The sequence below is a fragment of the Acipenser ruthenus genome, chromosome 10 (genome assembly GCF_902713425.1).
Source record: "Acipenser ruthenus chromosome 10, fAciRut3.2 maternal haplotype, whole genome shotgun sequence".
NCBI classification, from domain to species: domain Eukaryota; kingdom Metazoa; phylum Chordata; class Actinopteri; order Acipenseriformes; family Acipenseridae; genus Acipenser; species Acipenser ruthenus.
In genome coordinates this window covers 17,225,363-17,252,097 of record NC_081198.1, presented here as the reverse complement: position 1 = coordinate 17,252,097, position 26,735 = coordinate 17,225,363, and the positions used below count along the sequence as shown (strand labels likewise).

General features: G+C 37.1%; 3 protein-coding genes across 6 annotated transcripts; all 3 read right to left on the bottom strand.

The window, feature by feature from the left end:
- Positions 1-672: 672 nt before the first annotated feature.
- Positions 673-7,698, bottom strand: rpf1 (ribosome production factor 1 homolog). Its single transcript, XM_034006321.3, has 9 exons — positions 7,327-7,698; positions 7,049-7,105; positions 6,439-6,519; positions 5,410-5,505; positions 5,130-5,283; positions 4,317-4,399; positions 2,606-2,787; positions 1,215-1,341; positions 673-1,083 (listed from the first exon to the last, which is right to left on the bottom strand). Exons 1-9 carry the CDS (start codon positions 7,585-7,587, stop codon positions 1,042-1,044), a joined length of 1,083 nt encoding a protein of 360 aa, XP_033862212.1. The 5' UTR covers positions 7,588-7,698; the 3' UTR covers positions 673-1,041.
- Positions 7,699-8,666: 968 nt separating this feature from the next.
- LOC117413345 (deoxyribonuclease-2-alpha-like) lies at positions 8,667-15,827 on the bottom strand. Of its 4 annotated transcripts, XM_034022399.3 has the most exons (7): positions 15,690-15,827; positions 14,842-14,951; positions 14,278-14,443; positions 13,882-13,963; positions 13,271-13,429; positions 10,910-11,101; positions 8,667-9,863 (listed from the first exon to the last, which is right to left on the bottom strand). In XM_034022399.3, exons 1-7 carry the CDS (start codon positions 15,696-15,698, stop codon positions 9,523-9,525), a joined length of 1,059 nt encoding a protein of 352 aa, XP_033878290.2. In that variant the 5' UTR covers positions 15,699-15,827; the 3' UTR covers positions 8,667-9,522. The 4 variants fall into 4 exon arrangements, with proteins under 4 accessions (XP_033878290.2, XP_033878301.1, XP_033878311.2 ...); XM_034022410.3 differs by lacking the exon at positions 13,271-13,429; XM_034022420.3 differs by lacking the exons at positions 14,842-14,951; positions 15,690-15,827 and adding an exon at positions 14,711-14,824.
- A 29-nt stretch (positions 15,828-15,856) lies between these two features.
- On the bottom strand, positions 15,857-25,993 carry dnase2b (deoxyribonuclease II beta). The gene is made up of 6 exons (XM_034022386.3): positions 25,729-25,993; positions 23,691-23,865; positions 21,755-21,833; positions 19,537-19,698; positions 19,253-19,450; positions 15,857-16,984 (listed from the first exon to the last, which is right to left on the bottom strand). Exons 1-6 carry the CDS (start codon positions 25,836-25,838, stop codon positions 16,647-16,649), a joined length of 1,062 nt encoding a protein of 353 aa, XP_033878277.2. The 5' UTR covers positions 25,839-25,993; the 3' UTR covers positions 15,857-16,646.
- Positions 25,994-26,735: the final 742 nt, after the last annotated feature.

The window sequence follows — 26,735 nt, the reverse complement described above, 5'->3', positions numbered from 1 at the left end:
TTTTTTAATATTTCTATTTCTATGCAAACTATTTCCCCAAAGGACACTTTTCAGTTATTGTGTGGATGGCACCAATTTTACACTCATCAGAAATATAATTTTTTTTTGTTTTTACATTGAAGAAAAAAAGAAATTCACAATAAGATAAACATGTTTAATCTAACAAGTAAGATTGTGTTACATATTAGTCCAGTAAAAAAAAAAAGCCAAAATAAATAACCTTTTAGTTGCTTACAAATATCAGTTGGGTAGGTTGGTTTACTTATTTAATGAACTTGAAAGTGGCATCCTAAATTTTACATGAATAGCAGTTCACTTTGGCATGCTGGTATCCAATTAGAAAGACCCCCAAAGCTCAAAATATTGAGACCACTAATTAAATGGTGTTTTAAAGATCTACAACATTTAGAAATTAAGGAAATGTGAAAGCAGCTTTTTTTTTTTTTTTTATGAAAACACCACATCTGTAAAGCTAACCTTGTTATAAGATAGTATAATACTTTGCTTACTGTCAGTTCAGTATAAGCACCAGCACTGCTGGATCACTCTATTATTTAAACAATTGACTGTTCAAATAAAATGGATGATCATACCTCTAGAAGGGAAGCTCTACACAATCATCAATGGTTTCAAGTCGAGCTGTTTTTATGAAATGAACTAAATCGATCTGAATCTGTTCATACACCACATGTTATTTATTTCCAACTGCAAAATCACTGTTGCTACACACTAATGTGTCCATGTTCGCTCACATCAGCATGGGCTGGTCACAATAGGGAAAGGAAAGAAGTATGTGGTTGTGTGGGATCAGCAACTACTCAAACCCCATGTTTAAGTTTTTGTTAAATCCACACAGGTAAGAGTCAAGCAACTGATGAGATAACATGAACAAGGGCATAGGTTCATATCCTAATGTGAGCATTGTTACAGGTCTGGATAACAAGGTACATGTACACAATTAAAAAACTAGGAAGAAAGCTGTAGTTGCTTTATTGTCAAGTTGTAGCCAGTTGGGTTCTTTGTGTGTTTCCACTTTCTTTTTTATAAGTGGAATTTTCTTCTGCAGCTGTCCATCTCATGGCGCTACAAAAATAAAGCAGGAAAAAAACAAACATTTAGCACTATATAGTTTTACATTATTAATCAGATATGCTTTAGAGCAATTCAAAATTAAACCTTTTTATTTTAATATTTTCAAGAAAAAGTAACCTCACCTTATGAACCCATTCATACACCCCAAATTTAGAGTCAAAGGTTCCTTTCTGAAGAGATCGGAGCTTCAAGGTGAATCGCGGCCCCAGCTCCTGAATTCCCACTCTCTTTTCATTCTTAAAGATGTATCTTGAAAATGAACAGAATGTTTATTCACAGAAGTCCTCGCTCAGCAAGATCATTAATAGAAGCCTAAAGCCCGCCGCACACAGCCCGACTCAAGCCGTCCCGACTCATCTCATCTCAACTGGCCGTACAGAGTCTGGGTGAATCGTAGCAGTGTGCGTGCCCTTAAAACCAAGATTATGCAGATTTCAGTCAGGATGTCTTCAGATTAGAAGATTGAACATGTTGAATCTTTTTCAGACGCAGTTTCGTTCAGATGTGATCAGTCTCTGTGTGCAGCGATTGCCGACCAAGGCTGACTGAGACCGATTAGTCATGAGGGTTCAACCAATGGTGGCAGGTTTAAGTGACGTAGCTTGTCATGTAACTTGTCACAAGATGGCGGAATAGTGACAGCTTTAGTTCCACAGGTAAAAATACAATTAGTCTTGAATTGCTCAGTGTCCTGAATTCAAAAATATCAGATATGTGCACATCTGAATAGGTTTTTTTAGGTGTTTACTAATCAAAGGTAAATTATCAATTTACCTTTTTATTATCAATCTACTGGCAGCCTATATTTTCTTACTGCGCTAAAAGAGAAGTAACCAGTGTGTCAATCTCCAATAGGTCACAAATCACAAGCCCCTAGATCCACACGCTGAGAAAAAAACCCCGCCAAAGTCAAATAAAAAATCAACAGGTTGGATTTTATTTACCACAGGCTAAAGTGTAGTAGACAACCTATACAAAAAGTCAAACACTTCCTGAAACGTTTGCACGGTGTAAATGGTCAATTAATTAATAGGCTAAGCGCTTCTTTTGGTTGCCTCGCGGCGCAGTCTCCGCTGTCTAATCAGCATAAGATGCCATGCATAATATGAGGGTCGCTATGTTGAGCTAAGTTAATACAAAAATGTGTACAGGGCAGTATTAATTAAATCTGCATACATAGTAATCACCAGGATCTAGTTGTGGTCCGTCGAATTCAGTCTTAGCAGTGTGCGACACCCAGTCGGGAAAAACTCAACTGTGACGTCAAACCAAAACTGAGCACAACTGATCGCAAAATCTGTGCATACTCAGATGAGACGAGTTGGGATTGTTTGAGTCGGGCTGTGTCCAGCGGGCTTAACAGTACCAGTCATTCAGTGCCTCAGTTTTATTAATAAGGCCACTTCACATAACTGAGACAATTAACCTCAATACAAATACTGCAAGTTCATGCAGTCTGAGGGTTTCTAACAAGAGTTTGATTTCTTGAGATAGGAGGGAGAAAAAGGCATACCTGTGGTATCTAAAAAAGATGTAATCTCTTTGGTTGTGGAATGTTGCTACCTGCCGTCCAACAAAATTGGGGTCATGAGGGAAGAGGGAAGCAAACATTCTTCCGATGGAATGGCCCAGACGTGTAGTGAAGTTATTGAGGATCACCTCAGGCACATGCTCTGTGGGTTCCTTGCCTTTTCGCTGGAATTCAAATAAAGTAGAAATAAATCTGAAAAAATGACATTAAAATGAACAGGTATACAGTCTAACTTCACTATAATGAACCCCCTTTTTTAACAATCCAAGCAGCAAGAACCGTTTTTTTCCCCCCAATGGAAATTAGCCCTATTAGAATGATCACTTTTACAAAATCTACCCGGATAAAACGATCTCGGTAGTGACTGACGCTGAACTTTCTCCAATGTGAATGTGTTATTCTCTCAGTGAAAACTAAGACCTTGGTAAGCTACTTCGAAGATAAGGCTGATTCATAGATAACCTATTGTAGTGTGAATCATGTGTGACGTATGCAACCGTTGCCATCTTCACACAAACTGCAACCATGGCAACACACATGAGGAGGTAACAAGAGTGAAGCAGCGTGCATTGAGTAAAGCACAAAAAATATTATGTAATCTACGCAGGATATGTTTTTCAAGAGAAAGGGCACGTAATTACTGTATACAGCATACAAGTGTACTTTTTATTTTTTTCATTTCTTTACTGTTTTAAATATACAGTTTAAATGTTGATCAATGTGAAGTTGTCTTAAAAGAACTACTGTATAAAGATGTTCAATTCAATTTGGATGTTTCATTATTCATTATTCTGATACAGCAAATTGCCAGTCTCTATTATAGTGAACAACCTGATATAACAAACATTTCTCCAGGTCCCAGGGGGGGTTCGTTATAATGATGTTAGACTGTACAACACAATAATTGAATATAACAATTTAGAAGTTAAGGGTTAAAGCTTGTGAATAGTGTTGGCCTGGTAATATTTATTTATTTATTTCTTTCTATAAATTTAGTCGTTGCCAATTATTTTTTATTATTTTCTCCCAATTTGGAATGGCCAATTATTTTATTATGCTCAGCTCACCGCTACCACCCCTGCGCTGACTCGGGAGGGCGAAGACGAACACACACTGTCCTCCGAAGCGTGTGCCGTCAGCCGACCGCTTTTTTTCACACTGCCGACTCACCATGCAGCCACCCAAGAGCTACAGCGCCGGAGAACAACGCAGCTCTCGGGCAGCTTACAGGCAAGCCCGCAGGCGCCCGGCCAGACTACAGGGGTCATTGATGCGTGGTGAGCCGAGGACACCCTGGCCGACCTAACCCTCCCTCCCCCCGGGCGACGCTTGGACAATTGAGCGCGGCCTCCTGGGAGCTCCCGTCCTCGGTCGGCAAAGGCCTGGTAATATTTTAAAACCATGCTTCCTCTTCTTAATTTCAGGTCGATGGTATGTAAGTTCCCTTTTTTAATAATATAACTTAATTTCAACAAAAATAATTCAGGACTGAAAGGGTTAAATAGAAAACTTGTTTTAACCACACTTCTGATCTTTCTGCCAACAAATTATTTTTAGGAAAAAGCTGCAGTATTGGTCTGTAGTATATAAACGTTACAAGCTTATAATAAAAGTTAAACACAACAGACCCATATGTTAAAACATTTTACTAAAACATGAGCTCAGTCAGCAATAAACAAATTCCTAACCCTACCTTCATTTCCTTGCGAAGACGAACACTACTCACTTTAAAGTGAGCAGTTGGCCCATCAGGTAGATGGCTAAGGATAAGCCCATCTATTTGATTAGAGTTAAGGAAACCTCTAATGTGAAACAAAAAGAACAGTACTGGCACTACTGTTATTGCTGCCAATAACAGTATCCTTGGAGTTTATAACCAGACAACAAACACTACAACCACAACATGTTACACTGCAAAACATAGCATGTTATATTGTAATATCAATCAATTTAAAGAGAGCTTAGGTGTCCCAAACCATATCCAAATGTTATACATTGTCCATTGTTGATCCTGATGTGAACTTGAATTCTATAAGGGAGAGTAGATATGTTTACAAAAAATAAATTAAAATAAAGCTTTTTTTGAAGGGAACTAACTTCCTCCACCCTGATACTGCTTGCCTCTCCACCCTTTGGGGAACTGCAAAGCATGCTCCTGCTTCAGCTTGCAGCAGGAGGTTAATATACGTGATAGTCGAAATTGAAAAATGTACACATTTTTGCTCAAATGGTGTTTTTTTTTCCCCCATAGTAAATGGCTTTTAATATTTTCAACAACCTAGCTTTTATATCTATCTATACATACAAGGGGTGATTAGAAAGTAAGTTTACCACATCGATGATACGCGTTGATGTGGTAAACGTACTTTCTAATCACCCTGCAAATCTATCTATATCTATATATAAACGTGTACAAGACTTAAGTTAAATGGGTTACTTTCAAAAAACAACTTGAGAACTGTAGTAGCTTTCGTGAAGAAAACAAGACACAAAATGTGAAGGATACTTGATATTTTCCGGTCCTCATTAATAACCATGAGATACGTAAAACCTCTGGCTATACACTGTGGGATGACTCTCTTCAGTGCCAAGCCTCTTCTGTAGTACACATGGGAGTCTGGGATTACAGTAGCAAGCTGCTCACAGAATCTTACAGTTCTCTGAAAAGAAAACCATATGAAATGTCAAATGAGTAATTACACAAAAGCATGTGTATAATAATGTTAGGACGCTTTAGGGGAGATTAATTAATAAATAAATAACCCTCCCTCTTTGCCATCACTTACCCCTCTGGGTCTGTCTGATGTTGTAATAAGGATCTTCGGATTTGTCAGTCGGTTGAAGTAGGCAGAGAATTCATCTGTTCCTTCATCAAAAACAATCTGTAATCAGAGTTAGTTTAAACATTTGAAATCAGTTGTGAGGAAGCGTTCTTATTTAACATGATACTTTGCTCTTCTATTTCAGTGATCCTCATTTCATATAGGAATTGTACAGGCTGTTGTCAACTTACAATGGCTAAACCCAGTGGTTGCTATATAAACAGCTTGACTACATTACTACGTTAACACACAAAAAATGTTTTGCTCAGAAGTTTGAGCCAACCTACTTATTAAATGAAGTGTGTAAAGTATTTTCTCACTGTTCATTTAAAGTGTAGAGATCTCATCAGCTAACTGAACTAAAATGTAATCCTAATAAAAAAATCCAACAGCTCACCCAAGGATTTGCCAATTGTCTGTTAGCATTTTCTAACCAAATATAAAATATCTATAAATCTGCCTGTTTTCTAACACTACTACATTAGGGGTATTCCACAAAACAGAACCGGCAAAACAGATTCTCTCAAAGAATCTTTCAAAATCTGAATTCTCCATTTCGTATTTATCAAATAAATTGAAGGTGTGCTGTTTCACTATTACGCTGCTATAGTTAATCAATAATATCATGGTCAGCAGTCACTACTTGCTAGATCAATTGACAGTGGTGACAGCTAGGTGTCCCGAGAGTCCAAGGCAAGGGCACTTAAAGAAAGTCAAAGTCAGTATGGCTAATATAATACAATACCTGACTGGCTAAGATTACCTGGGATTTTTTATCATTTTAGTTTTACTGCCTAGGTAACTTTGTTTTTCTTAAATATGCAAAAGTAAACCAACAAGACATGACATACTGCACATCAGAAACTATCAGCTTATATTACTGCACCTTTTTCCACAGCTCCTTCCTACCACAAAGCCATCTGGAACCCACAGTACTGTATACTGTACGAATATTTACCTCTCACAGTAAAAGCAGACAGACAAGGCGCTTACCTCTTCATCCTGGGGGTCTACAGTCGTCTCATCATAAACCCTCTGGTTTTCAATGGTCTTTGGAACTTCTTTTGGGGGTGCCTTTATATATATATATATAAAAAAAAATAAACATTTGAGACCACCTCTAGATTTATATATTTAATGATCATCATCACCTACAAAACATAGGACCTCAGGCATTTACTTGCATACAAATAATTTATGAATATTGCCCTTAGTGTTTAACCAGTTACTTATACCTGCTTTACTAAATGTGTTTCTTTCTAATTGAGACCCAATACAAATCAGTGCTCACAAGAAGTTCTATTACCAGGTCTCCTGTCAGCTGGATTAACAGCTCTAAAATACATGTAAAAATGCAAATGTGACACCAGATATAATAAAGGTCTTGGATCAGTGAGGGCCCAGTGCATATAGAAACCACCTCTCCCAGCTCTTTATATAAAACCATACATGTTCCAAGAGAAATACTGCCAGGCAGTTGTATATATCCTTTGATTCTGTTACCTTCAATAAAGAATGTAGAATGTCCACGTATCATCACAATCGGATAAGCAAATATAAAAATGAATCTGTGACAAAATAGAATAAAAAAGCTACTTTTTACCTTGTCTCCCAGTGCTTGTCTTTCCTTTTTCCTTTTCTTCTTCAATGCTAACTTTTCCTAAGAGGAAATAAGATATATATTTCATGTGATGGCAGCTGCAGCATTACATTCTTACAAACTCGTTATGTTCACAGTCTTGGCGTTGGTTCTAACATAGATGTAAAGAAAAGGGCAACCATATCACAAGCCCCAAACATGGCAACACTAATGTGAACGGTAGGATAGGGTACACACAGCATTTGCAAACTATACACAGAACTCGGATTTTAACAGCATACCTTTCGTTTCTCCTGTTTAAATTTCAAAAACATGAAATGCCTTCGTTGTTTATTTTTGATCTCTGACACGCTGAATGTTGGTGGAAAATGCATCTCCGGCGGTTTCTCGTCGGTCTTTGCCTTCTCCGCTTCTTCATTCGTTTCTCCATTTTCTTTATGTGGTTTCTTTCCCTTTTTCGGCTTCTGTTTTTTCCCCTTCTTTTTTAGTTTTTTGACGTGTTCTTGAGTACCAAAGTCTACCTCTACTTCTTTCACGTCCATGCTTACAATTTTTCTATTGCATGTGTTTCACGATTTTCACCTTTCCTCTACGACCCGGATCTTCCTTTCCACTTCCAAGTTCCAAAAAAGGAACTCTTGCGCCACTCAGTGTAGCGGAGGAGCAACAACATGAGATGGCTGTAGTACAGTACAGTAGAGTCAATTATCCCATATTTGATTAACCGTACTGTCTAATCAACCGAACGCACATGCTGTGTATTTAGTTGTTGCAATCCCGGGAATCCAGATTTTGGGTATATTAAGGAAACTCAGATTCATGATTTTCCATTGTTTCACGTGTGCTACTCTGCTGCCCTTAAATCAACACATGCCACTAAAATGAAAGCCAAGAGATTTGAAATTCGCTTTAATGATAACAACCATCTATCTGCAGGCAGCAACTCAGCTCCATGCAACATGCTAGAGAGAAATGAAAATTGACTATGACAAAGGAGACATTCACTATATACCTTCAGTTCTACCATTAACTGCAAAGTGTGTGTTGTTTTGTTTTGTTTTTTGAAAACTACATAGAAGGAAGCATCGTTTTCAGTTGTTATTTTTTGTTCATTTGCCAGTGTAAAATACTTAAATTCAGGTGTTAATAAGGTAAGGGAACAGTTTTAAAACAACGCTATTTTTGTAAATGCCAACAGTTCTGTAATGTGTCAAAGTTGCACTGAATTGTATTCTTTGATTTTCAAAGTTTGGTATATGGTACGTTTAATTACTGTATTTCATTACCTTAAAGTTTTACTGAATTGCATTCATTTAATGATTTGTAAAGCTTTGTAATGTTGTATGCTTAATGTGATAAAATAGGCTACTAGCTATATAACATCATCAGTAGGTACTTGTGTACTAAGTATTTGTGTATGCTAACTGTATTCCATACATTATTAAAGGTACAGTAATTGTTATTAATACCTGTTCTATTATCCATACAAATCGATTATGCAAACTAGTATCTGGACAGGTGGTCACAGTGCCTCTGCTGGTAAAAGGGTATACTGCAAGTATCAGGGTACATTATATGCTGTGAAAATAGGTTTTCTTTTTCTTTAAAAAAACAAACAATATAGAGTTAAAATGCACATTGGATTTTATTATTAAAGCCTGATATGAAAACAACAGTGGGCTCACCTTTTTTTTTGCAGTATTGTGTATTTATTATATTCTGTTATACATAGTGTACAGCTTTTCGTGTTAAATTAAACAGTGTGTGCAGATTTGTTTTTGGTAAATGGAGCTTTCTGAAATTATTAAAACTCAGCAGAAGGAAAGTGTAGTTCAATTGTTCTGTGTAGTTTTTTTTTTATTTTTAAAAAGATTTTATTAAAACAACCTGCAATTTTACCCTTGCTTCAAAATAGGGCCCTAAGAGTTTGACTTGACCCACCTATACCCTGCCAGGATAAACCACAGCTGGATTTATTTAGAGCATTATACAGCACTAGGGAATCCTCCTGGTTCACATCAACCACCTACCTGTGGTTATCTCGGGAATACATCTAAAAATAAGTGCTTGATGCCATCCAGTTGGATTCCTCTGTACTGCAAACTGCTCTAAAAACCCCAGCTTTTCCCAGTGGAGGAGAAGTTAATCAAATCAACCCATTTCCCTAAACTGTGCTCTGTATAGGAAATAATGTAGCTCCTTGTACACTGTTCATCTTTAAATAAATTCCTCATTTTTAAAAACTGACAATGAAGTGTTACGAATGTCTCTGAGCTTGAAATATGCCTGGAGAAAGAATACTAATACAGTCTTTTTATTAGATAGGGTTTGCAAGCTTGTATTCCAACAGCTAAAACCAAAACTGTGAATATATACTGAATGGCCTTTCAACAAGGTCCTTGATCCAGTAAAGCAGGAATGCACATACATTGGATTGAGCTACACAGTGGGCAGGAGAGGAACGAGAGCTGTTTGCTTTAAGGGCATTTTTCATAGCGGTCGACCATCTTACTGAATGCCTTCCACACAGCAGTGTTGCTTGTGCACACGGCCCCACCCCCTCTACGCATCTGACTGATTTCTCTGTTCATGTCTGCAATGCACGTCCAGATGCCTGTTTTTTTGCCCATAGTGACGCACCACTTCGAATGGTCAGACGTGATGTTGAACGGTGGGATGACAGGCAGTTTCACCGATTTCACATTGTACACATTGTGCTTCACGGAGCAGTTCGATGGCAGGGGGTTGTGCAGGCGCCCCCAGCCTTTAGCGAGAAGATCATCACCCAAGGGTTCAACAAGCAGTCCGGAGTACAGATCTGAAAATGCAGAATTGTAAGTTAGGGTCAAGTACATCATTGAAGATACTGACGCTGCATAGGTCCGTTGAGATCCTCCATATTTGGAGGTTGTGATAGTACTGTAGGTAAACTCCTTAAAATTGTTCTTTGGATGAAAATATGTTTGTATTTTGTACCTGCACAATTCTCCCATTTTATATTAAATATCGAATGGTTTTTATTTCTAATTCTATGACCCATGTTTCCATCTGAGATTGTGTATGCAAAACCTTTTATTAAAAAAGCCCTGTATTATTCCACTTCCTGTTTTTTTCCAATTAGACATGAAACATACCTTCAATCGCAATCAAAAGTCTAAGACACGAAGTCAAGTAGTGCACTGAAAAAAGTCTACTAATATAAATTATACTTGAAAGATAACCTGCAATTTCAGCAAGTCATCTGGCCTGATCGAACTGATGTGCTCAATTCAATCATTTAGAGAAAGTTAATCTGTTCAGGTATACCAATTAAAAAAAAAAAAAAACATATTTAGCAGTATGATGATAAAAGTGAGACGATAGGGTCTATCTCACTACATCCACCCTCTAAAGTAGGCATAATGTCACTATTTTATTGTATGTAGTATCGTCATTAATTGGGTCAATAGATCAGCCCTGGGGATCAGGATTTAATTAGGAGTTAAAAATATAAAGAGGTATTGTTTTGATCACTGGAATAGACCCTGATACAGTGAGCAAAAGTGAAAAGAGATTATGTACTGTGAAAACAAACACATGATGTAATATTGGTGTTGGTAGTGCCACCATACGTGTTGCTGAGAATAAAATGGTTGTTATTGATTAGTTTATTTATTACACATCATCATCATCACATATAATGATACATAGCGTATTGTGAACAGAATATCTTACACCTCTTATAGTAACTGCCCAGAACTACTTGAAATTTGATTTAAAAAAATAAATAAACTGTGTTTTATACAAACAAGCCAAAAATGAGGAATTACCCCTAATAATAACAGGCCATTTTCAACTTAGTTTTTGTTTTTTAGAGAAACTTACCATCTCCGTATCTGGCATACTTTGCAAAACTGACAAATGTGCTTCCTGCTAGAGATGTCATTTCTAGCTTTCTGTCCCATGGTGCCTTTTTTGGGTAGCATGTTCTTTGGGCCACACACTGCAGGTCTAATGGGAATGTTTGGGGAATGGCATAATCAAATGAAAATATGTGAATGTATTGAAGTTGTTTGGCTGAAAAAAAAACAAAAAGGATTACATTATGAGCACAATAAAGCAACCATTCTTAAAGGGATTGTTTCTAACAAACTAGTTCCATAACATTTATTTGCAATGCACATTCATTTTATAGGTCTCAGATGTGCAGTTTTAAAAGAAACACACACTATAGCACACATGTATTTTCATTTTAAAACATATCTGGTACTACATTGGGTTAAAGAAAACTGTTTGGAAGTCATACTTTTTGACTGTCTTGTACTTCCTGGGTTATTTCACCTGGAGAGTAAAATTATCCAGACCCCTGGCTTCTTTCCTGTTATTAAACCAATCAGCTGCTTCCCCTATTGGCTGACATGCTTTCAGCCAGTAACATGCTTTGACCCGTAAGACACTGTTGAGTTGAAATGACCTAGAGAGTGCAAGTGCAAACAGACAATGCAAGACCGGGCATAGAAACTGCAAGTGAGTTTTATGTGTTTCTTTCAAAACTGCACATTTGAGGCATATGTAGCTAATTGAAGGGTAAAATAGCTCAAATGTATGGAATAATTCTTTTTTAGATACTATTACCTTTAGTCCTAGGAGAAACAGAAAACGAACAACAAAAGCATGCTTCCACATGTTTAAGTGTTAAGTAATTTGCTTGACTAAATTTCGGTCCTTATTTCAGAAAGAAAATAAAAAAATTTAAATCAACATTTGAAATAGTAACAATGGCAGACCTAACTAAAAACAAAAATTGGCTGAGTGGTCCTGGTAATGTGTTTAAATGAAAAGTTATTTCCATTGGTCACAAAATACAAGAGCCACACAGTCAAGGTCTAACCTAAGGTCTGGCCTGACTTGGAATAATTTGGAAACAAGCACTAGAACTGGCTGCACATTATTTTACCTGCATTTTATTAGTAATTATTTTAATATTAAGAAGAAAAATTAGCACTGGGTGTTGACTCTGAATACAATTGTAATTAGACCCTTTGTTTCTATGTGTTTAATCACAGAGCAATATGAAAGTTACCAACTCTGTTCAATTTCTAATGACATTTGCAATGAATTAATAATGACGGTACACCATAACTACACATGTAATTACAGTATAATGACAGTATAGATAAACCAAGTGCTTTTTAAAGATTGTGCACATTCAGTCATCCACAACTGCATTTTTTTCTTAAGCTCTCAAAAAATACATTGGAATATTCTTGTTCTTCATTATTTGTTCAGAATTATTTGGAATATGGTACCGTTTTAATGACGCTGGCCTGTGCGCCAAAAGTCAAAGCTGCCCTACAGGTTTTCATTCTATAATGTACAGTGCAAACAAATAAGCAGGACTAGATTCATAAACCGAGGACCCTCTGCTTTTATACTGTGCTTCAGCTACAAGAACAGGGATACTAATTCCTGCTGAATGAGGATATGAGTGCACACAGCTGTCATAATTACACCCACACAAGGAAGCGATGCTTCATTTCACTGCGCCATTTATAGCAGCCGTGTTAATTTGTCGCCTTGTCAAAATAGTTTCTAGTTTTTATTCACTTCCATATTACAGTATAAATGTGGGTAATTATTCCACCAACTCCATCGATGACTGTGCTATCCTTGTTTTATGTTTAAATGTGTTTACTTTATTTCTTGTATAAATGTTGAATAGTGTTAGTTTTTGTTAAATGTGTATATTAACTGAACCCAGGAAAGGGTTCATTTTGAGCCTTGATTTAAATACCATTTCCGCGTGAGAATGTGGATGGAATGGAGAAAAGCGTGGGTCTTGATTAGTGGGCCAATCAATGAATTGTTCAATTTTATTTAAATGATGCAGGTGGGTATAAAAGGCTACAACTAGTCTTGTAGTGGCTGGGGTTCAGGAAGGAGCGCTAGTGGGATGCTGTCAAAAACAGCCACATGTTAAAACTTCTTGTTATTTGTTAAAAAAAAGTTTTTCCCTGATTGCTTTTGCCTAACCCTTACAACCTTGTATAAAGGAATACATTGTTATCTCAGCCCTTTCATAGCCCTTTCCCTGTGTGCATTACAACTATTCTCCAAGCAGTTAGCATTTTGGGAATATGCATTTAGGCCATACTGTCTTGCTAATGCTTTTCCCATACTGTCTGTAGTTTTAAATGACTTTCAATGTTTCTTAAATTTTAAAGAACAAAAGTAATGATGATTTACCAATGTCATTGAATAACTTGTAAGGGTATGTTACGCAGAGGAAGGCCTGTCCAAAATAAATGCCATTTTCAGGCCAGAAGGACGTCCTCTTTGTTCCTGGAAACCTTGGTGTACTATGAGCCAACCACACTCCTGTCTGTCTGTCCAGGAGAATCACTCCTGGAAAGAAACAGAAATACAGACATTCTGCAGTCTTGACTAAGCTTTGTGAAATGTGGTGTTGAACAAAATGAATGGCAATGGATTGTCATTACACTGGCACAGTACTACGGGGCAGTGGTAATTCTAGGGCACCTAAGGTGATATTAGATAGTTCAAGATCTAATCAGAGTCTGTAATTTGTACATGTTCCAAATATTTATTTGTTCATATCTAAATGACCTCCTCAGAGATGTTTTGTTGGTAAAGCCCCTTTTCACAGCAAGAGATTGAAATGAGTCATCATTACAAAAAATGCGGATGTGAAATACACTGATGGTGTACATTTCCCTTGCATATGCACTAGTGAAAACTCAGCTGTTAGCTTTCTTTCCATTTTACAGATTCTACAATGGATTGACTGTGCTTAAAAATCTTTCACTTTGTTTTATAAGTAATAGTACTTTTATCACCTTTGCTATGTCCGAATGATGAGGCAGGTACTTTATTCGTTGGGGGCTGATCGTTGTACAAGAGATACCCAAAGCCTTCAGTCTTGAAAGCAAAATGAAAAAGATAACACATTTTATTAAAAAATAAACAGACGTTACAAAAATATAAACGGTTTTCGTCAACAAAGGTTTCTTTTAAACATTTGATTTAATGAAAACAAGAAATGTTAATTTATTCTACACTTCACTCCGTTTCAATTAACCAAATATAGTACATTTTTGTTAAATGGTCATAGACTGTTATTTCCTTGTTTATTAACAGTCTATGAAGTTCAATGAATATCAAACATTTTTTTACTCCTAAAAATAACTCAGCAGATTTGTGGGTATGACCCAATGCATATTGTCTCTATTTACCTTTCTCTCAACATATTTAAAGAGAGGCTCCAGTGTCTGTGCTACTGCACTGCCTGAGTCATTTATGTTGTTCTTCCCGAATATCCAACCATTACTGCTTTCATCCATGTACAAATATTTCAATCCACTTCCTTTCTTATCGTTGGGTAGTTTATACAAAATAAACCTGGAGTAAATAACAAGACAAGGCTGTATTGAACCACAAGTCAGGTTAAAAGACATAATCATTTCAGAAAAATTGGTGTTAGTTAAAGACTGGAGTAAACACTTTGAAAATACAGCCCGATATTTATTAAATAACCATATAAATTGATTCCTGACCCTAGATTAAATGTTTCAAAAATATTCCCCGTTAACCATTAATGGAAATTCATGGAAATACTGGTTTCGTAATAGGTGCTCATTACAGGATACCAAGATAAAAAAAGTATACTCAAATTAAAGGAGGATCATTGACTTGTCATAATGGTGGGTGTTCAGATGATTTGAGCAGCGATCTGGAGTTGTGATCCTGCAGCATCAACACTGCCCTGCCAGCCCCACTACAGTGAAAACACTTCTTACCAGTCCACAGAAGCCCCCTTTTCATTCTTACATGACACGTCCGCACAGGTAGTGAGCCAACAACATGCAATTACACAGAGGCAACAGGGCAATGATCTGCTCCAGTCACCCTAATGTAACAAACAAAAAAAACAAAGAATTGTATACCTTCAGTAAATGGATCACAAAACAAATACCTTACTCAAAGTTACTGGCAAGTCCTACACATGGCTTCTGCTTTTGATATTTTTGCAGCATTAAGGGCGAGATTCTCAAAGCTATTTTTTCCAAGCACTTTTTTTTTTTTCTAAAAGGGAACATTTTCAAGTACAGTTCTAATTTAAGACTGCTTGCAAGTAGTTGTTGTTTCTGGTAAGTTTATTTTTTCACACACTGCTGTTTGTACTGGACTTTCCCATCCTGTACACTGCCAGTATTCACTGCTACTGAACTAAAGATAGTTTTCATAATTTCGATTTTTAACTTTTTTTATTTTCACCTACATAAAATACCACTAAGAATGAGACAGGCCAATTTAAATTTCTAATGTGTTAAATCTCACTAAGCTCACTTTGGTTTTTTATGATGGAAACTATATATGCTTGGTCTTTTTTTTAAATTGGTAACAGCAGAGGTAAGTTAGAGAAAACAATTACATAATTACAACAGAAAAATCGCTGGCAACTTCTTTAAAAATATATTTTTAATATGTAATGTAACCAAAGCATAATGGCATAAAGCATTTAGCAGTCTCTTTTACCTTAAACCACACAATTGTACATTTTAAGGCAATCTGTTCTGACTCAAAATCACTAGATGAAAATTAAATATTCAAGAGTAGTAAATAAAAAGGGATTTTGTAAACTTACCATTATCATTGCCTTCAATTCAACAAGCCCCAGTTCAATGTATTAGTAAAGGTCTGACACCAAGGGTGCCTACTTGTTTCCTTTTAACTTTGGCAATAAAACGAAAGTTGCTTCAGAATTAAATGTTAAGTTCCTTAAATGAATACACACACGACTACAATGAGAAATCTGAATACGATTTATGTTTATTGAAACCACAATACAAGCAAGACACTTACTTCCTCATAGCTTTGATCTTAGATATTTTTTACACAATCTGTTTTTACAAGACATTGCAACACATATGTTTTATTAACAAACATGTCAGTCAAGTAAATCATCTGGATATGAACTTTTTATAAGACAGAGCGACATTCCCTCAACTCCTAATACCTTCAACTTGTGATTAAGAATGTCCTTGACAAGTTTCACCACAGCTGGATTAGTGGCTCAGTAGATACATGTCAACTAAAGTGAGGAATAAGTGCTAGTCAACCAATTAACCCATGTCACTATTCACTAAAATACACACCCTGTGCCACAGCTGTAAATACAAAATAGAGCTATGAAAAAGTGCATAATGCATCTCAGTAATATCAGTGTGGAGTAGTGGTTAGGGCTCTGGACTCCGGAGGGTCGTGGGTTCGATCCCAGGTGGGGGACACTGCTGCGGTACCCTTGAGCAAGGTACTTTACGTAGATTGCTCCAGTAAAAACCCAACTGTATAAATGGGTAATTGTATGTAAAAATAATGTGATATCTTGTAACAATTGTAAGTCGCCATGGATAAGGGTGTCTGCTAAAAAATAAATAATAATAATAATCTTGCTACCAATCTAAATACATCAGAAATACACACTTTTCTTTTGTATTTTATTTTTAAATTCCTGTTCTACTGGATACAAATAACAATGCAATGGGCATGACATTCTGGCATTGTTGAAATGCAATAATTGGTCTTGGTGTTTCAGCATGTGTTACTGACACCCTATATACCAAGATATAGCCTTTCTGAATGCTCTGTAGATGAGTGGGTTCTGAGTACAGAGAAGACCGCCGCCCTTCCATGCCTGACGGTCTTCGCGATTGAGGTCTCCGATACAGCTCCACTGGTCTCTGAAGAGCTGGGAGACACACCATTTGGAGTGATCGAAGTAGGAGTAGAATAGAACCGGTCCTGGCAGTCTGATTCTCTTCACATTGTAAACGTGTTCAGGGAGAGAGCAATTCGAGGGCAGTTCGTGTTCTTTCCGTTGCCATGTTTCTGTCAACAAATTGCTCTTCAAAACCTGAGCGACCCAGGCTGCATAAATATCTGTTGTTGGGTAAGACAAAAAGAGAAAGCACCTGAAGTTCTGTTTGAAAAAAAAATCCACATACATCCCATGGAATGTAAACTATAAATCATGTGCAGGAATGGCTGTCAAGCACACAAGGGACCAGAAAGAGACTTCCAAGAAAAAAGAAAAAACACAATCTAAACAATGTCATTTTATATCCAGGCTCATTTGTTCAGAATACTGTACATGCTGAGAAAGCCTGAATTTCAGTCGGTTCTTCAGAAGCATGATAACTCTCTCAGCACTATAATATACAGAAAGAAAACTACATTCAAAATGACAGACTACTCTAGCAGTATAGGAAAGATACTACCAGGCCTATTTTTTCATCATTGTAGTTTTCCTGGGGTAGTTTATTTGTAAAATGACTTAGAGATTGATCCTATACCCGTCTGGGATAAGCCACAGCTGGATTTTTAAGCCCCTAGGGAGTCTCCCTGGTTTGCATCGATAAACGATCCTTGAGTATCCTGGGATTACCCCTAAAAAGAAGTGCTTGATGCAATCCATGCACATGCCCTGGTAAAATAAAATGCTTTAAAAAAATACAGATGTATCATATCCATTTAGTGCTGCAAGAACTAAAAACACAGAACTGTTTTTATTTGTGAAAACAAAACTGAAATTCCTCATTTTCACTCCTTAAAAACCCTTTTCAGCTTTGTTCACTAAAAAGTCCCCACTGACACTGACAAAGCGATAAATAATTCAAACGCAATAAATATGTCATAAAACGTGGGCTAAAACATAGGACCATCTGGTGACAGTAATGGATAATGTTCCTTGGGCTTTTAGACCCCAGTATGCTTCCTACTGTAGTTGTTCTCTCTCAAAGGCCAAGGATTGTATGCCAGTATTTATGATGAATGTCTCAATCTGTTTAAATTTACTGTGCAGGATACAAAGGAGGTTGAATGGAGCACAAAACTCAAATGTTCTTAGAGAATTAAAACTATTGTTGCAGGACAAAACTCGTCACAAATAAGTAACCCTAGGTAAAATGTTAATTATGGTGTGGCTATGCATAAAAACAAATAACAAAAATGATGATAACTGTGTGACATTATGCATAAAATGCTAAAAAAAATGACTTTTCATCATCATTATTAGGATAGCGACACTACAATTAATATGTATCCCTAGTGTTGATTGTCGGAAAGAAGAAACGTTTAGAGTATTCTTCTATTTCTTGTACTATGCTTTATTGTGACTTGAAGACAATATATAAAGTAGTCTCTGGCTAAGAGAACACCCCTCGGGAAGCAAGCGAAGTGTTCTCTTAGACAGAGATGACCACCGGACACAATATGCCAAGGCCAATCACAATATGAATCAATAAATTCAAATGTATTTATTACTTATGTCATGATGACACACATGCATCAACATATGAAATGTAAGAGAAAAGTAATAGACAAGTGCATGTAAATAAACTAACTGACAAACTAATGTTAATAAACTAACTGACAAAGTAAATTAACATAATAATTAAAAATGCAGCAGCGGCTCTAACAGTAATTATGAATACGAGAATTAATTTTAACACAATGGTAATTAACACAGCACCGCCCCACACACATTAAAAAATGCAGCAGCAGCTCTAGAATACTCTCACAATGACAAGTCAGTTTTAAAAAGACTGAACAAACCATTTGAATTTGAGTTTGATGATGATGAATTATCAGGTTACAAAACAGTACTGTATCAGTTTTTAATCAGTTAGCAACGAATCGCTCTGTGCCAAAAAGGTGTTCTTTTAAGCAAAGTTCCTGTTCCTTTAGGCAGAGCATTTACAATGGGGAAATTCCATTTCACACAAGGGTCTTCCCTAAGCCGAAGTTTTCTCTTAGGAGGTGTTCCTATACACAGAGCCTACTGTACTGTAACAATTAAACTGAAAATAATCTCCTAAAAGTGACAGTGTTTTTCATTGTGGTTAGTTAACAAGAAGCACCTCTATACAAGCATTACAGAAATCCTAGTCTCTGTAGGTTTGCCAATGACCAGAAATAGCTGGGTATTGGTGTGCAGTGTCACTGGCTTATAAAAGTGCAGCTTGACAGCACTTATTGATTTAACCCCAGTATATTCCTTTAGATAACAGTCTATACTGAATGTCCAATTATACCAGATGGCTCTGAGGCCCTTGAACCAGCATTACCCTCTTTGGAACCAGCGTGACCAGTTTAAAAGTGTAAAAGTTTAAAAGTGGTATTTTTAACTGAAAGCAAAATCCCCCTTACCGTCTACATAATAGAGAGATTTAGCAAAGTTTAAGAAGCTCTCCCCTCGGGCTGACACCAGCTTCCACACTCTCCTCTTGGGTAACTGGGGTATCTTGGAGCCCTGACAGATGTAGCTCAGATTGGACAATGCTGGCAGAAAGATCTCCGGCAAGGAGCAGTTGTAGACGCGTGGGTTGTAGTACAGAAGTTGCTTGGCTGAAAAAAAACAAAACAAAAACAACTTTATCAAAATGGTGCTTTTTCAGGTGCATTTTCAAAGATTTTTTCAGTTCACGACTCACCTATTTCAGTGAATTGGCTGTATTTATAGGTGACACAGAGAGCGGTCTGTCCATTCTGCTTCCCAGTCGGAGGCCAGCCATACCCCCTCTCTGGGAAAGGTGGGAATCGGGGGACGCTGTGACTGAGCCAGAAACCCTGGTCCTTGTCGAAGTGCAGAGCCCCTGATGAAGTGAGAGACGGACAGAAACATCATTTGAACACTGCCCTTATCAAACAGTGCACCGTGGTATACTAGAGAACCTTATTGAAAGCACTGCAATGCATACAGTAGGTAGGGGTACTATATGGCACCTGGGACAGTTTGGGCTCAGTTCAGTTTTTTAAAGCTCACATTCCAATGCATTTATGTACATTTACCTGTCATTGAGAGATGCAGGACTACAAGTACCAAAAATACATTGCATTAAAAAAACAAAAGCCGTCCCATACCTGGAGCTGTATGGTAACCCTTATAGGCAAGGCAAAAGTGCAGAAAAGAATATGAAAGAGAATGGGGTAGAGTGGCTGAAATGGAATGATGGGATTTTGTATCCACTAAGCAGGTGCAGCTAGTTTGCCCGACTCTGCCATCTGTGGTTCCTTTTCCTGGATCCGATGCTGACTAATGCTCTTCATTTCACAGACTGAGCCTCTACTGTGCTGTAGCCTCAATAGACTCAACTCACTCTGAACAGCACTGCTCACAGATGCTGAATATTACACAACCATGTGAGCATATGAGCTGATACAATTCTGGAACGTTCTTTTACTGGTGCCGAATGACAGCTATATAATACAAGTAATACATTTGAATTCCTGAAACAAAAAACTCACATTGCTCATGTGTTGTGCTGCATAAACCCTATTAAGGACTTTTAAATATAATGTAAAATGTCATTTTCTTTAATCTGATGTCAAGAAAAAGTACAGTTGCCATTGTCCTAAGAGAAAAGGACCATTTTATTACATTGTGCAACATGAACTTTACTGGAATAATTATTTGACCACAGTGGCATTGTTAATGTTATAGTGTCGTGTTTTATCCACTACACATAAGGACATGCACCCCACCAATCCAAAGATAAACAGAGAGAAGTCCAAAAGGCTCTATTTGAGGAAAGTTGTGTGCCATCTCATTGTCAATAGTATGAGCTGAGCATGGGGTCTTTGCCCTGCTCCTCCTCTGCAGACTCTACCAATAGTACAAGACTTTTCTGCCAGTGAACACCACTTGTGACAATCAATGTCATCAACCTTCACCTCCCTGTTCAAGTAAACATGCAGACATCAGAGATGGCATTGCAGCACACAGAAATAGATTGTAATAAATTGACAGTTACGCTACATATATTTCTAGTAATTCATTAATTTACAAGCTTGTTTTTCCAACCTAATGTCAGCAACCAGTCGAAAAAAATTGCTATGAATAAATCCATCTTTTACATTTCTTGAAGGTTTTACACTGCTTTTCACAATAAACAAGTTCCCGTTGCATTGAGAGTATTTTAGTTTCAATCTTCCAACTCACAATGTCCAAATACACTGCTCCAAACAACAAAGGGATACTGCATTCATATTCAGAGATGTGGATATTAAAGTAATTGTAGCTGACAAAATGGTTTCATAAAATGTAATTTAAATTAAAATACAATGTGTGCTATAACATGTTGCTTTTAAAACTTTACAGTTCAGACATCTGTAGTAATTGAAGTGTAAAATGTCTAAGAACTATGGAATTATTGTGTTAGCTACAATTCCTTTAAGAATGTATACACAGTCGCTCGTCACACCAATTAGTGTCCATGGTGACAACACCCCATAGTGACACTGTAGGAGGGTGGACAATAGGAACCCCCTTTCACACCATCGACCTTCAAATATGGGAAAATAAAATTGTCCTGTTTATGCATCAGCATGACTAGAGGGGTTTGGGGTATTATTCTACAGGGTTTGAGAATGTATAATACTTCCTAAAATATGAATTGAATTTGACTTTTAGTTTAGCTTTCCTGATTGGTTTTAACATTCATACCCTCTCCACACTACCTAAATAATGCACAATCAACACTTACTGAAACCATGTTTCTTCCACTTTATTAGCAGTCACATTTTCAATATGCGATGAGTGTGAATAAGGTATATTAGACTTTAGGCATACATTATAGAATACATCACTTAAAATGTCAACTTGAAAGAGTCTGCTGAAACAACTCGCTGTCCTTGTGTAAATGAAATTACCTTTGGTGTGGCCGTGACCTTTCTTGTAATCCAGTGACGGAGGGTCATCGTTATACATCAGATACGCTGTGGTGTTGGACTAGTCAAACAAAGACGGAAAAGTTTCTAAACAACAAAACGTAATAATTGCTAATCTGCAAATGAAATACAATGAAAGTCTTTAACACCTTAACACAGATCTAATGTAATCTGTAACCTGGGTTTACACTGGTGTTGAGTAAAATAAGATGAGCACAACTGGTTTTCCATTCCATTTTATGTTCCTTTATTACTGTAAATGTAAAATAATGTGTCCTTGAGTAGTGGTTTTTACAATTGGTGTGTCAGATTATACACATTATACTGCTGTGGTACCATTCCTCTACCATGCTACAATGGCTCATGCAATTGTAGCTGCCCCTTTAGTGTAGAAACACTCTGTTGAGATTATAGTGCCACTGCTTGGTCAGGGTGGTCTCAGTTTGGAGCAAACAAGCTTATCAACTCGAGTTCACTTCCAAACTGCCTGGAATTGATTAACTTTTAACCAACCAGACATGAAATACAAATAACTGCCCTTCTCTAAATGTAGTTTTAATTTGATTAGTGCAGAAAGGAACCTTATTGGAAAAGCAATCACTGTTTATGTGAATCCCATTTAAATAGCTTTTTGCATTCACTTCAAGGCTTCATTCTCGCTGGGCACACTGTCTAGTTTTGCCGTTGATGTTAAACACAGCTCTCTAAACCGTACCTTATTTCACTATTACCTGGAAAGCAAGGGGTTGTTCTCACATTGATATACAGTAGCACCTTTTTCTTGCATTGAAGCATTTCTACAAAGCAAGCAATTGATAGAACAAGCAGGGCAGCCATTATCACTCAGAAATATGCATACCAATTTAAGGGATGGTGGCTTATTTCATGTGTACTTGGGTTCAACAATAATCACTTCTCATGATATTATTGATAATTTGTTTAGTCTTGATTATTTAAATTATTATTGAAAATCCTATTATCTGCGACAGCTATTTAAATATAAAAAGAATCAGCCCCACAATTACTGCAGTCTTTTCGTGTTCTTTATCCTATATACAAACAATCTGTCCAATAAAGAAGGGATTCAGTAAAGTTACTTAATCCATTCTACCCTGAGAAAAAGAAAAAGTTTACCCAAGTAAAAGCACAACAAAAGGTATAGTAAAATATATTTAAAACATGGCAAATCATGGTAAATTATGGTAAATGCACAGTATAAGCATGGGAAAAGTGCTGTGCAAATTTACCATGGGAAACTTTTATAAGGGGAACTACCGGTACTAACTGAGGAGAAAGTCACAATGAATGGGAGTTAAAACATGATGTAAGATAAGCATGGTCATTTTCAACAATTAACTGAAACAGCCTCAATCAATCAAAACAGGCAAGTTTAATGTCTTGATAGCATGAGATGAGATTGCCTTAGAGCTATGACTATGCAGTTAGCCATGGAGCACAGCTAGGTCTCAGAAAGACGTGCAGTATTGTGGTATGTTTTTTTTTTGTTTTGGGCAAATATGTTGTGTATTTAGCATGGGGTCTGGGTTATGTTTAAACTCACTGATAGGAAACATTACGCAAGTGATTCATTTTTGCATGACGCTGTAATGAGTTGGCAACTCAGCCCATTGAATTGAGTGGAAAGGCAAGGGCTGGACTCGAACTGCAAACCATATGGTTCAAAAACGAACAACTAACCATTCAACTAAAGAGCAAGCTTTGTAGTCGAGGGGCAAGTACGTGTCTTATGCTGATGGTAGTATTATAACTCATCAGTCGCAAGGAGGCGATCCATTACAACACCAAAAACCTGTGAAAGAATTACTGCCTTATTATGCACGGTATATATATATATATATATGGTATTCCATATAGATTTATAAATGGACCAAGATAAGACTGAAGCGCTCCACTTTACTTGATGTTTGTGAGCCTGGTAAAGCTGTCCCAGAGTCTCCCCCAGGGCTCCCTGGGTCATATTCACCAGGAACTTGCTGAGCTGCCAGTCCTCAACAGAGGGGTCGAGGTACATGTAATCCAGACCGCTCCCCGTCTCGTTAATCTTGTACTGGGGTAATTTATAAATGACAAACCTGCGAGAAAAGGAAGAGAGCAGAGTGATACTGAAAATAATGACACAAACAACCCCTGTCATTCTGTCCCGAGTCTCCACCAAGCAGAGACAATTCTGCTGAAATGTGTGCTACAGTGGTGACATTTCTTTTGTGTCTTGCGCTAGTGAATTTGGCTGACGTGCCGTCTAGCTCCCAGATAATCAACACGTTAAGGTGTTTGAAAGATGTGAGCACTGTAACTAGAAAACATGGTTCTGGAGTTATTTAATGAAGGCAGGTTTAAGCATTGTACTTGTTGATTTGATAAGGAGTGGTTTTGATCAGAGAATTACTACAAATTACACCTGCTAGTTTCTGATCACTTGTACACACACACATACACTAATTACTGACCCAACCCAAATTCTTTCAAGGTACACCATGCTGTATGCATCTCATTTGTGATACTCTTCCAGTACTGCAGCCCAGCCACATTCCAAACACATGACAACTGTGCAAAACCTGAATTCCTCCCAAATTCAGAGGAATTTGCTGCACATATGTCATCAGGCGTAACCATGGAAAAACCTGAAATGCATACATTTTCATATACGTGAATGCAAAGAACCTGGGAAACTGAAGGTTTAATTAACTGAATAAGCTAAATGTGACATAAAATGAAAAATAATTGTCATGTTTCATTTATTTGTCGGGTAAGTTAAACCACACAATTGAATGTCCAGTCTTTACCAATATTACAGAACAGCTAAACTGTTGATTTGTATGCAGTATGAGGTATTAAGTATCTGCTAACCTAGTAAAGAGTGCTACTAATCTGAGCGACAGGGTAATGAGCACTAAAGGGCTTCAGCTCATGCTAGACCAGCTTTGTGTCAAAAAACATATCCTACCCTCTGGGATTCCTGCATAGTTTATTTTTTGAACATTGTGGTCTATTCCTAGCTTCTTCAAATAAATAACGTTGAGTTTCTGTGTTGTCACAGCAACAGCAGATGAAATTTGCAAAATAATCCAGTATTCATGGCTGATATCCCTCTGAGAGAAACATGGATGTAGAAAAAAAAGCATATCTGTGTCGTTCTATATTAAAAGACTGCCCAACAATTATAATAATAACAAATTAAATAATAATAATAATAATAATAATAATAATAATAATAATAATAATAATAATAATAATAATAATAATAATTCTTACACTGATGTTCTGCAAATCTTTGTAACTTGTGCTGAGTAATATATGTTACTCAATTTCTGTTAATAAAGTTCTCTTACACTGCAGTGCTATATTATAGGCCTATAGTGTTTTCCGCTACAATACAAATGACAGTGTGTTTGAAGAAAGGGCAAAGCAGGTTAATCCATTAGCCTTTCATGCCTTTCACCTCTGGTGGCTGGGGATTTCATCCAGGATCTGGTAACAAGTGAAATTAGTTTTATGGTTTCGATTTAGCCCCCAGCGCACATTATATCACATCACAACAAACCACCACTCAATTTGGCACAATTGTCTCTGCTTGACTGTCTACATCAGCTCTATACTGCCTTTATACTGACTTGCCTGTCAAACTACAACCATCTTCCTCCACCATTCAGAAGTGCAGATTTCCCAAACACCAACACTGTTTTTCTTCTTTTAATTTTTTTTGGAAAGTAGAATATTTAAATATTCACCTGGATTTTGAAAGAATAACTATCTGAAACTCGCTGTTTGGGAAAATGTTATTGAAAAATGTCAAGAAACAGCAAATGTGCAGGTCAGAAAACAGCTCTTTGGTTGAATGTGTATTAATGTACTGTACAGATTTGAATATCTTCAGTTAAAAAGATAGGTACTGCAAGCAGAACATCCTAATGCAGGTACAATATATAGACACCTACCAGTCAACTGGGTCCCCTGCTTCATTCCTGCAGGAAATCTGCCCCAGGCCTGGAGTGAAACATATTAATATCAAAGAAAACAACACAGCCCACGAAGCCCTAGAACACATCCCAGCACAGAGAGATTTCCTTCCGACAATCCACCTGCTCACAGCTATCTCCAATGTAGCTGCCTGTGTAAAAAAAAAAAGTTTCCTTTCTACAAAAAGCAGAACCAAGCAACAGTGTGAGAGGGACACAAACTGTATACGATTGTCAGCAATGCATAGAAAATGATACTTCATTAGCACAAAAGAGGAACTGACAGTTGTTCCCCTGACCAGTGTGCTTTTTGTTCTGATCTTCAACCCATTTTGTTACATTAACAATGCCCGATTACAATATCGTTGACAGTAGGGCTCTGTAGAGTTCAGTGAGTGCCTCATCCTCTCAATCAATTAGGACTGTATATATAACTGTGCAATCAGAATTCATGTAGGCCAGAAACAATCTGAAATAGCCATCTTTCAATTACATTGAAATATACTTGCATAGTAAGATTCACAAAGCTTTTAAGAATATTGTAGCTTTTTTACACTGTTTTTAAACATACCAGTAATGTTAAAAATAGGAAGCAATTGGTTAATTCACTTTTTCAATTTCCATTTTCATCCATAATGACATCTTTCCAGAATCTACTACTGCTAAGTATTTTTATAACGGGTCTGCTATGTGTCTCCAATCAGAAACTCTGCATATATTCTCATATCTAACTTCTTCTGTTTAACTTCTTCTTTCCTCAGTTTAGTTTCTATCTTGCTATTAGATTAACACCACAGCTGCTCTTTTATTTTCCTATGCAGATTGTGAAGTCCCCTCAGTTTCCGTTAGGGGATCTGTCATTGAAACTGACTCCTGTTAATGAAACTATCAAACTGTTAATCTACCAATGGCTCACACTATAGCCCATCAGAACCAAACTAGTGCAGCCATTACCAATTGGTAAGGGTTAAACCGTTAGCTGGAAT

Coding starts and splice junctions, on each gene's coding strand:
- LOC117413345 (XM_034022399.3), bottom strand. Junction 13,430..13,881: donor ATCATTCGGACATAGCAAAG/GTGATAAAAGTA, acceptor GTTTCTTTCCAG/GAGTGATTCTCCTGGACAGA. Junction 9,864..10,909: donor GTATGCCAGATACGGAGATG/GTAAGTTTCTCT, acceptor CTGCATTTTCAG/ATCTGTACTCCGGACTGCTT.
- rpf1 (XM_034006321.3), bottom strand. CDS start 7,587: ATGGACGTGAAAGAAGTAGAGGTAGACTTTGGTACTCAAGAACACGTC. Junction 7,106..7,326: donor TTAAACAGGAGAAACGAAAG/GTATGCTGTTAA, acceptor ATTTCCTCTTAG/GAAAAGTTAGCATTGAAGAA. Junction 1,084..1,214: donor TGTATGAATGGGTTCATAAG/GTGAGGTTACTT, acceptor TTATTTTTGTAG/CGCCATGAGATGGACAGCTG.
- dnase2b (XM_034022386.3), bottom strand. CDS start 25,838: ATGTGTTCTAGGGCTTCGTGGGCTGTGTTGTTTTCTTTGATATTAATA. Junction 23,866..25,728: donor GCAGGGGACCCAGTTGACTG/GTAGGTGTCTAT, acceptor CTTTTCTCGCAG/GTTTGTCATTTATAAATTAC. Junction 21,834..23,690: donor ACCAGGCTCACAAACATCAA/GTAAAGTGGAGC, acceptor TTGTTTGACTAG/TCCAACACCACAGCGTATCT.